Source organism: Macaca mulatta, chromosome 12 (genome assembly GCF_049350105.2).
Source record: "Macaca mulatta isolate MMU2019108-1 chromosome 12, T2T-MMU8v2.0, whole genome shotgun sequence".
Lineage (NCBI taxonomy): Eukaryota > Metazoa > Chordata > Mammalia > Primates > Cercopithecidae > Macaca > Macaca mulatta.
The window spans coordinates 112,014,301-112,031,659 of NC_133417.1; the positions used below are offsets into that span (position 1 = coordinate 112,014,301).

General features: G+C 40.8%; 1 protein-coding gene across 9 annotated transcripts in view; it reads right to left on the reverse strand.

The window, feature by feature from the left end:
- The window catches only part of MDH1B (malate dehydrogenase 1B), a 38,813-nt gene that overhangs the window by 13,947 nt on the left and 7,507 nt on the right, over window positions 1–17,359 (reverse strand). For 6 of the 9 annotated variants that reach the window (XM_077956650.1, XM_028831042.2, XM_077956647.1 and 3 more), the window contains 7 exons: window positions 16,785–16,919; window positions 16,444–16,586; window positions 14,547–15,043; window positions 10,478–10,619; window positions 8,620–8,783; window positions 5,862–6,001; window positions 4,889–4,940 (listed from right to left, as the gene is read on the reverse strand). In XM_077956650.1, the coding sequence (XP_077812776.1) occupies window positions 4,889–4,940; window positions 5,862–6,001; window positions 8,620–8,783; window positions 10,478–10,619; window positions 14,547–15,043; window positions 16,444–16,562 (1,114 nt within the window). In that variant the 5' untranslated portion in view covers window positions 16,563–16,586; window positions 16,785–16,919. The remainder of the gene's footprint in view (window positions 1–4,888; window positions 4,941–5,861; window positions 6,002–8,619; window positions 8,784–10,477; window positions 10,620–14,546; window positions 15,044–16,443; window positions 16,587–16,784; window positions 16,920–17,359) is intronic. The other 3 variants (XM_028831045.2, XM_077956645.1, XM_077956646.1) reach the window with 1 other exon arrangement.

A 17,359-nucleotide genomic window follows, 5' to 3' on the forward strand; every position in this document is an offset into this window, starting at 1 on the left:
AAAAGATTAAAAAATGGTACAACTGTATAGGGCACTTACCATGAATGAAGCTTGTGGGACTGGAAGTCGCTCTGGGTGAGTCAGTGAGTGATGGTGAGTGAATGTGAAGGCCTAGGACATTATTGTAGACTACTGCAGACTGATAAATACCATGCACTTAGGCTACACTGAAATTTTTTTTTCTTTCTTTGATAATAACTTAACCTTAGCTTACTGTATTTTTAAGCTTTTATGTTTTTAAAAACCAACTCTTTTGTATTAGCACTCTGCTTAAAACACAAACACCTTGTACAACTATACAAAAATATTTTTTCTTTATATCCTTTTTCTTTAGATCCTTTATGTCCTTTTATAAGCTTTTTTCTATTTTTAAAAATTACTTTTTTCTTTTCAAATTTTTTTGTTAAAAACAAAGACACAAACACATACATTATTAGCCTAGGCCTACACAGCGTCAGGATCATTAGGAGGTCACTAGGCAGAAGGAATTGCTCAACTCCATTACATTATGAGACCATGCCACGGTTTGCCCCAGTTACTACCAGACTGAACAAAGAAGGACGAACATAGAAATGAAGACAAAGAAAAAGGATTTGTTTTAAAGAAAAAGAAGGGGTCAGGGGAAGAAGGGGGCTTCTTGCTTCTAGTGAGCAAAGGCAGCCCTGAGCGTCTACAGCCCTTCGTATTTATTGGGTAGAAAGAGGAGGGAGGAGCTAATGGTTGGTCAGCTGCTTGACTGATCACAGGTTCCCATTATTATAGCTAACAAGCTTCAGATGTGCCTAATCACAAGAAACACTGCACTTGGGGTGCGATAGCCCTCAGCATTCCTTCTGGGCGGCAGACGCAGTTCGTCAGTTTGCTAACATTCTGCATTTATGAGAACAGTTTGCTGTTTACTCATATAGCCTTCACTGAGTTGATCACGACCCTCACTCTTTTGGCCCGCAACAGGACCACTATGGTATCATGCCATCTGCCATTGACCAAAATGTCGTTATGCACACATGCCTGTATTTCAAACCTTCATGTCCTTCCTTAGAAGCCCAGCCTTTCCCTGAGTCTTTGGCCTTCAGGACCTGGTCCCGCTGCCTGTTTGGTTCCGCATTCCTCCATTCCACACACTGACTTGCATCTGCATCCATCACCTCCCCTTCCTCTGGCCTTAGCAGCAGAGACACTTTCAGTTTGCAGCTGACCCTGTGCTCTGGCACTTGAGTTCTACTTGAGCAGAGAACCCTTCTGCTCACTCCCCCTCTATCTTCACCCTCTCCTCTCTAATAGTAGTTAAACTTTAACATCCAACGATCCAGATATCCATCCATCTCTTTGTATTTTTGGATATGTATATCATGCACATGGAACAAAATCCAAGAGGCACAAGAGACCCTGAACTGCAGAAGTCTTCCCTCCCCCACCACTCAGGTCCTCCTCCAGGAGGTCATGATAGTTATCAGTTTCTTCTCATTACTATCAGTTGCTGACAACTCTGTGTCCCCACGTCCAGCCCAGAGCTCTCTCCTGGGCTCCAGAGATACGTGTCTGTTATCCACCAGAACTTTCACTTAGATGCCTCTTGAAAGTCTGCTCCTTCTCCTGTATTCATTACATTAATTGCATCTTCCCAGTCATTTTCCTGACTCAGAGCACATAGTAAGTGACAAGGACAGGAGAGGCAACCAGCTTGGGGACTCCAGCTGCCCCAGATTCTGCCCCCAGGACTGAGGAGATCAAGAGTTCTACACATTCAATTCATTTGTGGCCCACTGTTTGGGAAGTTCTGCCTCAGATAACACCATCACCATGTGTTGAGATGTTGAAAACATCAGGGGCATTCTTGACTCTCTTGAGCGCTCTCTTATCCTCAATCTCAGATTGGTCAAGTTCTGTCAATTGTATCTCTTGCAAATATAGCTCTTTCCCTACATCCCCACAGTCACTGCTTGCTTAAGGTCCTCATCATTTCTCTACCTGCAACAGAACTGGTCTTCCTGCTTCTTGTCTCTCCCCCTCCAATTCATTCTTCCCATTGCAGACAGTGATCATTTTAAGTTAGAAGCTGCTCCTGTCTCTCTTCTGCCTAAAGTCCTTCACTGGTTTTAACAAGGCCTCTACTTACCTACTGGCCTCCTGACATTCCTCAAACTCTATTTTCCAGATAAAGCAAATTGGCAGTTCTTCAAAAGTTCTTTCTTTCTTCTTTATCTTTGAATGTGTTGCTTTCTCTGAATTGAACAACTCTCCCATTTACCCCTACCATGCCCCCAACTGTTGGCCTTCCTTCCTCTCATAACTCAGTTTCGATGTTACCTCCTCCCAAAAGCCCTTCTATCAGGTCAGAGCCCTGATGGGGCCCTTCCCACTGCTGTCATGGTGCATAGCACATTCCTCTGGCCCACAGCACTGAGCATGCCAGCTCCAGAGTGACACTCTGGCCCCTAAGGCTAAGGTCCTTCCTTTCTACTCTAGTCTCATTTCTGCCCTCTCCATTCCACAAAATCAGTCTCATCAAAGTCACGAATGACCTTGGTCATACAACCATTGGGTATTTTTCAGGTCTCATTTTATCTAACACACCAGTAGCATCTGACAGTGTAGACCAGTCCTTGTTCTTGAAACACCCTCTGCCTTCAGGTCTTTTACATCATCAGATTTCAGGGGCTTATCCTGACTCTCTGACCACCCCTTTCTCATGGTCTTCTGTCAGTTAACCATGACAGGCTAAGTTCCTCCAGGCTTTCTTCTCTTACCTTCTCTCTAGACAATCTCCATCATACAGATAGCTTCATTTCTATTTATGAGTCAACAACTCCCCATTTGGCAACTGTAGTCCAGATCTTTCTGAGCTCCAAGAAGTATGCAGTTTTCCATGTGACATTTCCATTTTAGATATCACACAGGTATTTCAGAATCAAAATGTAAGAAATGAAACTCATGCTTTTTCTACTCTGGCACCATGCTTCTTCCTCTTCCATCCACAGGCATGCATGCACACACACACCTCCCACATTCTCATATTTTCTCTCTCTCTCGTTCTTTTACCATTTTCCCCTTATCAACAGTAAATCTGCCCAGTTGCTCAGTACCATTTTCCCCTTATCAATAGTAAATCTGCCCAGTTGCCAGTTGGGATTCACCAGAGCCAATCAGATTCATCAGCAAGTCTTGATAATTCTACCTCCTAAATATCTCTGAAATTTCTACTGCCTCTGGTCTTGGCTGTATGCACTATCCCCCAATACCAGTCTTGCTTTATTCCAGGATGTTTTTCAAACTAATCCCACATATGACCAGGTTCTCTCCATCTAGAAATCTTCTGTAGCTCTCACATCTCCTCATGGCTGTATCTCTCAGCTCCATCTCTTCTGGCTTTGGCCACATAAGCTTTTCCACAGTTTTTCCAAACAAGTTGATATATACTTTCCTGCTTCAGGTCCTTCCCTTCTATCCACAGGCATGAGCTCTGACAGCATGGCAGCCAGCAGTTACTCCTCCAATGCACTACAACTGCAGTCATCTATATAATGTGTGGCCAGCCCCTTGATGGACTGCAGGTTCCGAGAGGGCAAGATCAGGTCTATCTCATTCACCTCTGTATTTCTAGCTCCTAGCACTAGCTTATAGTTGGTACTGCACACACATTAGCAGAAGGAAGGAATGTTGGGCTCCAAGACACTTGACTAAAGCCCTTTGCATAAATAAATTGCTTTATTTCTAGATGTATATAACCATACCTAAGATGAGATCATCTTTAAGGCAAAGAAAAGATGTCAGCCCTCCCTTATTTCTTATGAGTGGAGAAAATACCAATAAGAAATATAAGCTTATTAAAATTTGTTGGCTTTTAATAAAGTTATCTAAAAATAAATCTGGTGTTGTAGGTTGAATTGTGTTTCCAAAAAGATATGTTGAAGTTGGCCAGGCGTGGTGGCTCATGCCTGTAATCCCAGTACTTTGGGGGGCCGAGGTGGGTGGATCATGAGGTCAGGAGTTCAAGACCAGCCTGGCCAATATAGAGAAACCCCGTCTCTACTAAAAATACAAAAATTAGCCAGGCATGGTGGTGTGCACCTGTAGTTCCAGCTACTCAGGAGGCTAAGACAGAAGCATCGCTTGAACCCGGGAGGCATGAGTTGTGGTGAGCTGAGATGGCACCACTGCAGCCTGGGCAACAGAGTGAGACTCTGTCTCAAAAAAAAAAAAAAAAAAAAAAAAAAGATATGTTGACATCCTAATGCCTGGTACCTGTGAATGTGATCTTATGGGAAATAGAGTTTTGGCGGACATAATCAATTTAAGATGGGATCATACTGGTTTAGGGTGGGTCCTGAATGCAATGACTGGTATCCTTATAAAGAGAGAGAGAGAGATTTGGAAACATAGCCATATACAGAGGAAAGACAGACATGTGAAGAGAGAAGCAGAGGTTGGAGTGATGCAGCAACAAGCCAAGAATGCAAGCACTGCAACCCAAAGCTAGAAAAAGCAAGAAAGAATTCTTTCTGGAGCCTTCAGAGAGAGTGTGGCCCTGCCGATACCTCACATCAGGTCTTCTAGTCTCCCGAGCTGTGAACAAGTAAATTTCTGTTGTTTTTAAGCCATCCAATTTGTGGTAATTTGTTATGGTAGTCCTAGGAAATTAATAAATATGATACCTACAACATTTGTAAGATCATAGTGTTCTTAAGTTGTGTTTTCTTTAACATTCTTATGAGATGTTTTATTTCAAAGGACACATTGAACTTAACAGTTTATTTTGTCATGAATTTAGTTTAGAAATGATAAAATACAAATGGGAGTTATTCATATTAACAGTGATTCAGTTATAATAATTATGTTAATACTCTTTTAATAGCAGTCCAATAAAACGTCACATCTAAGAGCCTACCTGATTGGTATGGCTGAAAATGTATCTTGTCTCCAAGTGCAACAAGTTTCTCCTGTTGAAAAATTTTATAATCACAGAATTAAATGACCACAATTCCTAACTTAATTATTCTTTTTTTTTTTTTTTAGATGGAGTTTTGCTCTTGTTGCCCAGGCTAGAGTGCAGTGGTGTAATCTTGGCTCACTGCAACCTCTGCCTTCTGGGTTCAAGTGATTCTCCTGCCTCAGCCTCCCAAGTAGCTGGGATTACAGGCCTACACCACCATGCCCGCCTAATTTTTGTATTTTTAATAGAGACAAGGTTTCTCCATGTTGGTCAGGCTGGTCTCAAACTCCCAACCTCAGGTGATCCACCCACCTTGGCCTCCCAAAGTATTACAGGTATGAGCCACTGCATCTGGCAACTTAACTATTCTTTAATAGAAAAACACTTTGATTCTTCATTTTTAAATAACGAACAAATATTTCTAACATACCAGAAATTGTATAACCAAATGAGTAATGTTCTTTCACTGATGTTTTTCTTTTTTTTTTTTTTTGAGACGGAGTCTCACTCTGTCACCCAGGCTGGAGTGCAGTGGCCGGATCTCAGCTCACTGCAAGCTCCGCCTCCCGGGTTCACGTCATTCTCCTGCCTCAGCCTCCCGAGTAGCTGGGACTACAGGCGCCCCCCACCTCGCCCGGCTAGCTTTTTGTATTTTTTTAGTAGAGACGGTGTTTCACCGTGTTAGCCAGGATGGTCTCGATCTCCTGGCCTCGTGATCCGCCCGTCTCGGCCTCCCAAAGTGCTGGGATTACAGGCTTGAGCCACCGCGCCCAGCCTCACTGATGTTTTTCAAACTTTTATTATCTCATTACTTTTAGGAATTAAAAAAAAATTGAATCCATAGAAAAACCAATATATGCCTTGGCCTAGGGGAATCAGTTTAAGATCATTATCAAGGTCAGTCCCCTTGCATCTATTCTGACATTACCTGAATTAGATCACTTGTCATTCTGGTCATTATTTGTTCACTTATTTCAGTATCTTTGAGATCCGTAAGAACCACCCAAGTTCCATTCTCAAATTTCACAGGCATAGAAAAGACGATCCCTTTAGGAATACCAAACTGGCCTGCAGTGAGCAAACACAAAGCAGAGCAAACACAAAGCAAAGCAACACGGCAGAACTTAGAAACATGCACCTTTTCTGTTAAGCACTGTAGAAAAGGACAAACATAATACAGGATTTTTAATGATAATGATGGAATTAAATTTCTGGGAGTTCTTCTCCAAGGAGGACAGAAACACTCCCTCTAGAAGGATTGACTAAGCAACTATCTAAGTTCTAACAATTCTGCCATCTGTATTTCTCTCTCATCCAGAGGCTAGTGCAGTCTTTCTCTTTTGAACCCTGTCTGTATTCTTTTTGTCTGTCTGCATGGCTTTTCTGTGGACCCCTATGCAGCCCATGAGCCTAAGTCATTTGTCCATCTGGCCTTCCACTCTTCTCGCCTGCTATGGCACTCACACAGCCAGAGTATGAGGAACTGGGAAGGGAAAGGAGGGGAGGCAGGAAATTTGGTTATTCCTTTGCAGCCTCCAGTTTGCCATATGTTTTGGTGTGTGTTTGCATCATGTGGGATGATTTCCTTTACATGTTTCTACATCTTAAGCAGAAGCCATCCTTCATTTAATAACACATTTAATTTCTTTAAGATATACAGAAATACTTATATTTGGATGTGCTCTAAATAAAAAGATTGACCGTATGTATTACTAACTGAGCACCATTCAGACAAAACTGTCCCCGTTTCTGGTGCCTCAATCACATAAGAAAATTATTTCTGCCATTCTAAACAACAAAAATGTCACCAGGGCAAAAAACAAACAAACAAACAAAAACAAAAAAGCAACAACAACAACAAAAAACATTGAAGACATTCAAGAAACCGAGATCTAAAAGACTTTTCCTTAGAGGGCTTCCCAGGTCCTCAAGTAATGCTGTATTTTGTTTAATGTGTGAAGAGCTAGCCTTATGGGCATACAAGGTCTGAGGGTTTACCTGTTTGGTATGGTTTCACAGAGACAGACAATCATCTACCCCTCTCCCCCAAGTACTGCATTGTTTATTTCTGAATATAATTCCTACAGAGATTAATTAAACTTTCTTTCTACAAATAAAGGTAAGGTTTTAAATGCCTGTTTCCCTAAGGAGATAATTTGCTGATCTGAATTCACACTATGGCAATGTTCATGCACCTTAACTTCAGTTGAACAAGATTCACTGAGTGTCTGGATATAAAATACTTCTCCTGTGAAGAGGCAAAGAGGTGGCCCAGAAAAAGCCTTTGCCCTCAGAGTGCCACAATGAAGGGGACATATGCAACTAATCACACTATCAAAAATAGGCAGACTATAATATTCTCTGTGACGGGGGAACAAAATGCTATGTGGGGATACAGAGGAGAGACAGAGATTCATTCTGACATGAGGGATTTGGGGAGATTTCCTTAACCTGCACTGGTGTCACTGAAACAATAGGGAAGATCGTGGTTCTACTTATAACGTAAAGAATACAAGAGATGGAACCAGTTGGGAAGGAAGACAGTACATACAGTTTGGTATATGTTGGATGGAAGTGACAACATGACATCCAGGTGACAATGTTTCAGAAGCTAGAGGCAGAGAGGCCCGAGTCTGCAGCTCTGGGAGTGGACAAGCTTGCTAAGGGAGAAAGTAGAACCCAAAGGGAAGAGATGCTTAAGATAGACCTTACAGATGACAGAACAGCAGCTATTCTCTTTCCTGTTGTGTAAAAATGGTAGAAGTCAGCCAGGCGTGGTGGCTCACGCCTGTGATCCCAGCACTTTGGGAAACCGAAGCAGGCAGATCACAAGGTCAGGAGATTGAGACCATTCTGGCCAACATGGTGAAACCCCGTCTCTACTAAAAATACAAAAATTAGCTGGGTATAGTGGCTTGCGCCTGTGGTCCCAGCTACCCAGGAGGCTGGGGCAGGAGAATCACTTGAACCCGGAAGGCGGGGGTTGCAGTGAGCTGAGATGGCGCCATTGCACTCCAGCCTGAGTGTCACAGCAAGACTCCATGTCAAGCAAACAAACAAAAATGTAGAAGTCTTCTGCATAGTTTTTAGCAGATTAAAACATTAGGGCTGTAAAAGTTTATATGCAGTATTTGTGGATGGAGAGCAACCTTTCCACATCCCCAGTGTTGCCTGGTACCCTGAGATCTGGGTCCTTAAGTGTCCCTCTCTATCCTGCCTTTGTGTCTGTGCTCCTATGGCTCCCTGTGCCCAGTGTTCTTTCCACACTTGTCTTCCAGGTCAACACTCCTCATACTTTAGGCTTACTGGAGTGTCGCCTTCTTTATGAAGCCTGTACTGGTTCCCCCTGCTTCCTGCCTAGAATAGAACTTGCTTTCCCCTTATCTCATGCTAGGAAAACCTAACAACAGATTTTGTTTATGTATCTGGCTCTTGTTTATTCCACCGTAGGTTTCCTGAAGGCAGAGGCCACATCTTAACTCCTATGTGTATTTCCAATGCATTCATACAAAATATTGTTGACTTTCTGAATGAATAATTGAATGAATGAATTATTATGAAATTGTAAAAGTCCAGGCAGCTTATGGACCACGTTAAGAGCTAGATGGGTGGGGACACAGAATTAGGAGCACAAGGCATAGACATAGGTTTTAAGATTTTACAAGACACGAAAAACCCAGATTTACCTTCACTCAATATTCCTAAAGATACAATCTCCCCAGGCGGTGAGCCATGATACCAGTATTTCAATGTAGTGGCTATACTGTGTGCAGCCAAAATGCCTCCAAATTGTCTTCCTGTGGCGGTCAAGTTTTTAAGAGTTGCCACAAATTCTCTTTTTATCCACTCACTGTAAGGAGAGAAAGAAACAATTTTACAATGGAGAGGATTAAAGTGAAAAAGAGTATTCCCTGGCTCAATGGAACTAAGTATCAGAAACCTAATACACAGTCAAAATAGAAATATGACTTTATTTCTAGTGTCTTTCCTCAGGTGTCTTCAATCCCCATAAAAAAGTCAATTGAAAAATAGTGAAAGGTAGTAGAAAGGAGTCCCAAGATGTCAAACTAAAAATATGATACTATAAACATGGAACACAGAAACGTGGCTAAAAATGGCAAGAACCATTATTTTCATTACAAAGAATTGATCCTGTGTAGACACTACCTTGGAACCAGTAGTACCCTACACATTAAACAAAATAATTTCATAAAACATTGAATTACAGGGTGAGTATCCCTTAGCCTAAATGCTTGGGACCACAGTGTTTCAGATTTTGGAATATTTGCAAACACACAATGAAATATCATGGGAATGGAACTCAGGTCTAAACACAAAGTTCATTTATGTTTCACATATACCTTATACACATAGCCTGAAGGTAACTTTATACAACGTATTTAATAATTTTGTGCACAAAGCAAAGATTGTGTAAATTAAACCACCAGAAAGCAAAGGTGCCGAGTGTAGAATTTTCCACTAGTGGCATCATGTTGGTGCTCGAAAAGTTTTAGTTTTTGGTGCATTTCAGATCAGATTTCTGATTTTTGGATTGGGGTGCTCAAGCTGGATTCACATTGAGAATTAGGAAAACAATTATATTTTTATGATCTGAAGTCTAAACTCAGAGAATAGTCCAGCTGGTCAGTCTCTGCTAACCCTGCACGATACAGCTCTATGCAACACTGGTCCTGCCCAGGCAGCAAATGTAGAGGAATCATGCTTCAAAATAGCGAACTTCAGACACATCCTCCCTAGGCAGGGGTGAAGTTCCTATGGTCTGAGGAAGAAAAGGAAAGCAACGGGCAGTGGAAAGAAAATGCTACCACTGGGAAAGTGCTGCAAAGTTTAGAAAAAATGCTTCAGAGGTGCTCCTTCCTGCTTCTCCTCTGCCTCATCATAATTGCTAGGGCTTATCATGCAGACACAGCTCTAAGTCCTTTTTTGGGAGTAATCCATTTCATCTTCCCCAAGACCCTATAGGGAGGGCCCTTATTATGTTACCATTTCCACTTTGCAGATGGAAACTGAGTCATAGAGAGGCTAAGCAGCTTCTCTAAAGTCACACGGCTACTAAGTGGCTAAGTAAGAATCGCAGCCTGGGTGGCTTGGTCCTGGGACCGTGTGCCTCACAACCTCTTGCTTCGGCCTCCTGCCACACAATGCCCAGCCTGGCCTGTGCCTGCTCATCATCTTAATTCCTTGCTTGAAAACATTTCAATTAATTTCAACCTGGATAGATAGCTCTGTCTTTACACTTAGTAAGATTCCCTTATACACGCTTGCTTTAGAGATAACCTTACTTGAATATATGAGCTACTGAAGGATCTGAAATAGAATAATTCGTAATTTCAAAATCAAATCAATTACCTAGTTGATATTCTGTGGAATTTTCTGTTTCTGTGGTAGACAGCATGAACAAATACGAGTGTGAACAATGCAAGTTATTTTTGTACAAAGATTTATAAGATGATTTAAAAGATTACAAACATTAAACATTTATTTTAACACTGTCAGTATGCTTCACTTAAAAATACACCATACCTGTCAAAAATCAAGTTTAAAAGAGGGCGTGAATAATGAAGAGGTCCCCAAATGGCACTCTCATATCTGTACACCCTTGTTTTTCTCAGATCAACGTAATTATTTCCACTGATATTACCCCAAATGATCACATCTTTAATGTCTGTGAAGAACGGAAAGTTAAAAAAAATGTATATTAATATAAAAATTACTTGAACCCTATTTTTTGTTTGTGTGCATGTTTGTTTTAAGATTTGTTCTTTTGTTATAAAATGAATCTAAGTTTATGATTCCTAAAATTGTGCAAAATGTGTGGATCACCTCCCTAATTATCATAGTTTGGCAGTACCTAATAATGTTCTGTGAATGGTATGGTGTATAATTAAATTAAAGAAATAATGAAATGTTCCCTGAAAGAAACTGCTACTGAAAATGATTTCACTGGTGTTTGTCCTGACTTTGCTTGCCACTGAGAGAGAGAGAGGTGGAGAGAGAGTGAGTGAGAGGTCAAGAGAGGTGAGGGAGAAAGGACTTTTTAATATGCTTTGATTTTTGACAAGGAGTTCTTGCTTCTAGACTAGAATAGAAATTAGGACAAATCACTTAACTCTGATGGGTTTCATCTCTGGCAAAATGAGGATATTGTAAGAGGACCCTGGGCAACATCTTAGTCAACAAATAGTTATGAATTCTATTCTATGTGTGAGGCACCTCTAAGGTACTAGGTTTAGAAGAAAACAAATCGGCTCAAATCCTTGCAACATTCTAGAGGTGGTGGAAATTGGATGAGAAAACAACTGTTATACAAAGTGATACATGCTAAGAAGTAAAATAAGACCACAGTGGTTAGAGAGAAATAGGCATTAGCATTCAATATGATTTTATCATTGTGAACTGTCTAGGAAGGTTGTATGAAAACTGCAAATAAATAATTTTATTTATTTACTTATTTAACTTATTTATTTGCCTAAAAACTTAATCACTTTTAAGTCCACACCACTTCTTACTGTGGAGATTAACTTCTTCCCTGTTCTCCTGTATAAGATTGCTTTTGTCTTCAACTAACAGAACATCCTACTGACTTGTCTTAACTAGAAGGACTACTTTTCTCAGGTAAGTCATGGTAGGCAGTGACATGTGCTGGTTCAGCAGCTCAGAGATGTGATTCTCTTGGCCTTCCCCTCATGGTCATAAAATGGCTGCAGCAGCTCCAACTATCACCCTCTCTCACACAGTTGTGTTCAGGTATCACCCTCACACAGTTGCGTTCAAGGGCAGGCAATAGGGAAAAGGATAGGGTAGAAGCTTCCTCTTTGGCCTTTTCTCTTTTCAAAAAGTGATATATTCTTCCCAGGGGACCCCAAATAGACTATATCACTCAACCATTCCTAGTTGCAATGAAGCTAAGGGGTGACTGTTTGAGCCTCTATAGTAGAGAGAGGCTAGCAGGAGAAGAGGGTGGGAAACAGAGTTTGGGTAGCCCACCGCCACTGTCTACCTTCATCCTGGGAGAGTCCCGCCCCCATCAGAATGACTCATGCAGTAGGAATAGCTAGTTCTCCCTCCACCACCCAACTCTCAGAGAAGTTAGTGATGGCTCCCGGGTCCCTATGTAGGAGCTCATAGGATCCCACATAGGATTCCCCACATGGGGAAAATAATTCTTCGGCCAGGTAAGCATATGGTAGGCTTCCTTCCTACAGCCTAAAGAAGCCTTTTAATCTTGCTGGGTTTCATTTTTCTTACCAGTTTTGAGGACCTTGATAGCTCTAAACACCCTAAATTACGCTACAGAAAATGATAGTGGACATCTGCTTTCTTCCCTCTCAGCATGAATTCCCCCTCCTTCTTCTTCTTCTTCTTTTTTTTTTTTTCATTAAGAGCATCCTGATTTTTCTTTAAATAACTACTACTTCTCCAATGTCAGTCCCTATCTATGTGTCGAGTGGGACTGTCCTCACGCCTTAGGTCCACCTATAGGCATTAGATGCAGATTCCACCCACCCCCCATCCACCCCTGGCCGTGATGGTTGATTTAGAGATGGGCAAGCGGTCCAAGTCTGGACGATAAGTTTGTACTCCTTTTTGCACAAACAACTAGGAAAGAAAACCCTCATTCTCCTGGGGTATGTAAACTACAAGCATGTGAGTCTGGGATGCCAATGACCACTCTGCCACCTTTTAGGGCTGAACTGCGAAGGAGACCAACACGGAGAGCACAGCAGAGTGATAGGCCAGCAGAGAGAGCACAGGTATGTCCTGGCACCACTGTTTGAGCTCCAACATCCAGCTATGTCTGAAATAAGAACTACCTCCTGTGCTTTTCGGTTATGTGGGGAAAAAAGTTCTCTATTTGACTTCAATCACCTTTTGTATTTTTTTGAGTCAAGGGCTTGCTCTGTTGCCCAGGCTCATTGCAGCCTCATGGCTTACTTGTAGCCTCAAACTCCTGGGCTCAAGTGATCCTCCCACTTCAGCCTCCCAAGTAGCTGGAATTACAGGTGTAAGCCATGGTACCTGATGACTTCAGTCACTTCGAGTTGACTTTTTTGGCAACAGAAGGAGTCCTGACGAGCCAATACATACGGTCTGATAAATAGTGCGATTTATGAACTGAACTTAGGGGTTATCATGAATCTTGCTTTTCTGAAAAGGTTTGCCACCCTCTTGGAATCTCAAATAATCCCTGAATAATTTCCTTGGTGGCTTTTCTCTTTCATGATGTTTTGCTGAACTTTGGTCATTGCTGGCTGTCTCCTTGCTGCCTCACTGACAATTCTACTTGGACTACTGTCCCTCTAATGCCTTTTTCCTTTTACCAACTTTCCTCCATTTTTCTTTTTTCTGCTTCTCACATGCTTATTGGATTTGAGTAGAGTGGAGCTTAGAGTCATGGCAGCAGCAGACCCACAAGACAGCAGCTTTCTGGCTGAAAGCCCCTAACCCCCGGAACCCCCTAACCCACACATACACCTTGTTTTAGATTCTTCTTGATACTTTTCAGTAGTGTATCATAGACTTTCTGTGATAAGTCACTGTCTACACATGTAATTATAAGGTTGATGACAGAGATAATATAGAAAAAAGTTTTCGTTTCCTTTTGAATAATTTTAGCATCAATTTGGTTGAGTGTTTTAGTGATTGTGGGGATAAAATACTAAAGATATGTATGCAAGAATACCAGAAATTATTATTTACAGAGTTTCATTGATACAAAAAAGAAAATACAGCTCTGGCTATAATGTTAGGGGTTCACTGAAGCCTTTTTTGTCCTGACTGGGAACATTCTAGGCTCACATTTCATTGTCTTTCCAATTTTGCTTGAGAGAATGCCTAGCATCTCCTTCCCTTCTCAATGGACACTGTTGTACCTGCTCCATCTAAGGGCAAAAGTAGCTAAAATATGTCCAAAATTATCTCCCTTTTCAAATGCAACGATCAATTTTCTGATTTAGTCTCATCTTCTCATCTTCATATGATTCTGATATTTACCAGTTCAAAGATTAATAGGAGCAGAAACTGATCAGATATCGTAATCCTATTAATAAGCTTAACATCCTTGGAAATGTTTATTATGTGCCATACACTCTTCTAAGCACTTTAGGAATACATCTCACCGAATCCTCACATCAATTCTAGGAGATAGGCACTGTTAATGTCCTCATTTTACTGATGAGGAAACCGACACACCGAAAAGACTAAATGACGGCTCAAGGTCATACGGGTGGGAAGTGGGGCAGAGCCACTTACACATAGCTTTGATTTTCTTTTAAACACTGGTTACCTTAATTGACTATTATTATGGGAAAAAATGGAATACGATGTGTCAAATTATCACCTGCATAATATAAATTGTATTGTATTAAACATTTATTGATTTTTATAATGATGGAAAAAGCCAGTAAAAAAACAAAAAAACAAAAAAACAACATTTGCACAGTAGTCAAATCACGCAATAACTTCTTTATGCCTGTTTTATACTTCCTATTCCAGATACTCAGAATGTTCCTAGAGGGGACAGTGTTCTTCCTAGCTGCTTTGAAATGTTGCTTCAAAATAAAAACAAAAACATAAAGAGACGTTCACTCACATGAAGGAGTTGTCTTCAGTTTTCTGGCCAGTATGGCTTTCGCTTCACCTTCCACCCCCAGTGCCACGGCAATAATGTTGTGTGCGATGCGTGGGGCATATCTCATGAGTAAAACTGTCTTCAGGTTCACAAAGGTTTTCCCTCCCACGATGACTCTGACGGACTCATGAGCATTTTTCTCTATCAGGTACCCGTAGAGCCTGCACAGAGGCACCCTGCTTCGGAGGCAGTCCTCCAGAGTGAACACCTCCTTGTCGGTGCTATCGTCCAGCACCACAATGACGTGGGCCTGGCAGAAGGCCTCCTCCACCTTCGTGCAGATGGAGACACTGCGCAGGACGGGTGATGCCAGGTCCTGGGTCTCCATCACAAGGCTTTTGAGATATTCTTCTGCCTGCTTGTTGTCAAATAGAGTTATGCTAATTTCTGTATGCATCCCAAACACTTCGCCACTCGTCAATATGGGAATTAGGTTGTAGCAGGCAGGAGCAGAGGCACTGATAAAAATGCAAAGCTGGACTGTGAATAGTTACATCCTTTGTCCCTTTTAAGCCTTTATTCTTAATAGATATTTCTGCATGTGCATCAATAGGGTGGTTTAATATTTAAATAAGCATACACACAGCTGCATTGACATTTTAAGGCTAGAAGCCAAAAGTAGTAGAACAAAAACTTCTCACTACCAATCCCTTGCTCTGACCATCTGAAATCAGTCCCCAAATAATAAATACATCTGTTCATTAGTTTTTTCAAAGAAAACAGAATTCCCCCTATACAGAAATCAAAAGAAAAAAACTGTATTATATTGCTGTAATTACATGTTTATATTTCCTCCTAAAAAGATAACGATAAAAGTTTCAGTTAGCCATAGCTCTTTTTAAAAAAATACAACCTCATCTACACAATAATGACATTTTTTTTTTTTTTTTTTTTTTTGGAAAGGGCTACCTTTTCCAAATTCTTACACAGAAAAATCCTTACAAAGATGGCTGGGATCAACACAGGCTATGTAAGGTGTATCTGTAGCCACAATTCTGCAGTTGTCTACAGCTGTGACTATCAACTGTGAACTGTAATGCCCACCACGGGAAGTTCAGAAACGTATCTGGGCATTTCTGGTATTCACAGTGGGTTTCGGGAGGTGTACAACAGGGGTTTCAACAGTATCTGTACCGATTTAATCCTTTGAAACATCTAAAGAAGATGTGATAGTTATTAAATCTGGGTGATAGGATCATGGATGTTTATTACATCATTCTCAATTCCTTTCTGTATTTAAAATATTTCATAATAACAATTTTAAAGATGAGTGTATATATTAGGATACATACGTACGTATGAGCAGGAAAGTGCAAAAGACAAACTGAGGGGTGAGGAAAGGAGAGGGGGTGGGAGACAGAGAGCAAGAGAGACAGAGTGACCGTGCAGAGAAAGAAAGAGAGTGTGACAACAAGGACTGCATGTACCCAGACTGGGAGCAAAGAGGAGCACACATGAGAAGGAGAAAAGCAAAAGGGAGCAAGGTGAGGGGAGTGGGGTTACAGAGAGGGAGTGGGTGCATAGAGAAAAGCCAAACAAAGCTCTAGCAAGTGGGAAAGAGGGAGAGAGCAACAGTCAGAAAGGGTGAGCTTCTGCAAAGCAGCCATGCTATAGAGTTGTTTTTAGACCAAGTATATGCGTGTGTGTGTGTCTGTAAAACCTAAAACTCATTTATGAGTTATATGGAGAATACAAACACACACACATATACACACACACAGAGGCATATGTATATGTGTATACATATAAGTATACATACACATTCAGCTATTCTTCCATCATGAAATTAATCCCACCTCATTGTCCTTTCTAAATATAAAAAGTCAATCTCGTGAATCCTGGGATTTGACTGTCCTACCTAGTGATCCAGACCTGCAAGGGGTTGATGCAAGTTTTCAGGCCTTCTTCCTCCTGCTCTTTTTGTATATGTGCCCCCAGGTTCTCTTGAGCAATTACCATCATCAACTCAGTCGTCATGCTAGAGGTGACATCATAGTAAAGCTAAATATTGGGAGAGAAAAAGTCAACATGAGAGAATAGATAACTAGTTGAAATTGGCTATAATGGAAAGTTTTTGTTTAAAGTCAAAATACAATAAAAAGAGACATGAGAGAATGTCTCAGAAAGCAAGATAATTGAAAAATAAAATGTAAGAGAATTATCATTGTTAGAACAGATAAGTCAAGTTAACTTATATACCTGGGCATGCTCCAGGAACTCATTATATCCTCCCAAAAGCAAACCCTTTCCTCCACGATCCAACAGCTCTCTCCATATGATAGGGGAATTCTTGTGACTCCACTTATTCTTTTCACACACATCTTTTAGCCAATCCTGTTGAATGATATTCCAAGTGAAGTCATATATTAACTCTGCCTGGGAATTCAATTTAATACTTTAGAATTCAAACATTAAAATACCAGGTTGTTTTTAATGTCACTACATATATATATATATATAAAATATAATTTAGATATCTTTAAAGACTAAAATGTAAATATAGAAAATAGTGATGATGTTAGTAGCAGATTAATTAGATAAGAAAGCATATTCTTCAAATTAATTGACTAAATAAAGGTACTGAAAGTTGCTCTTTTTGCTGAGGAGATCTGGAATGCAAGTGTTTAGCTTAAAGAGAGGTTACATGTTCCAACTCAACTGATTTTTCTAAAAATTCAACTAGTTTTGCCCTTATTCTTCTACACATGCAATATTTCCAGTCTTAGGGGCATATAACATTTGATACTGTTTTTCAAATCTGTGAGTGTGGTTTA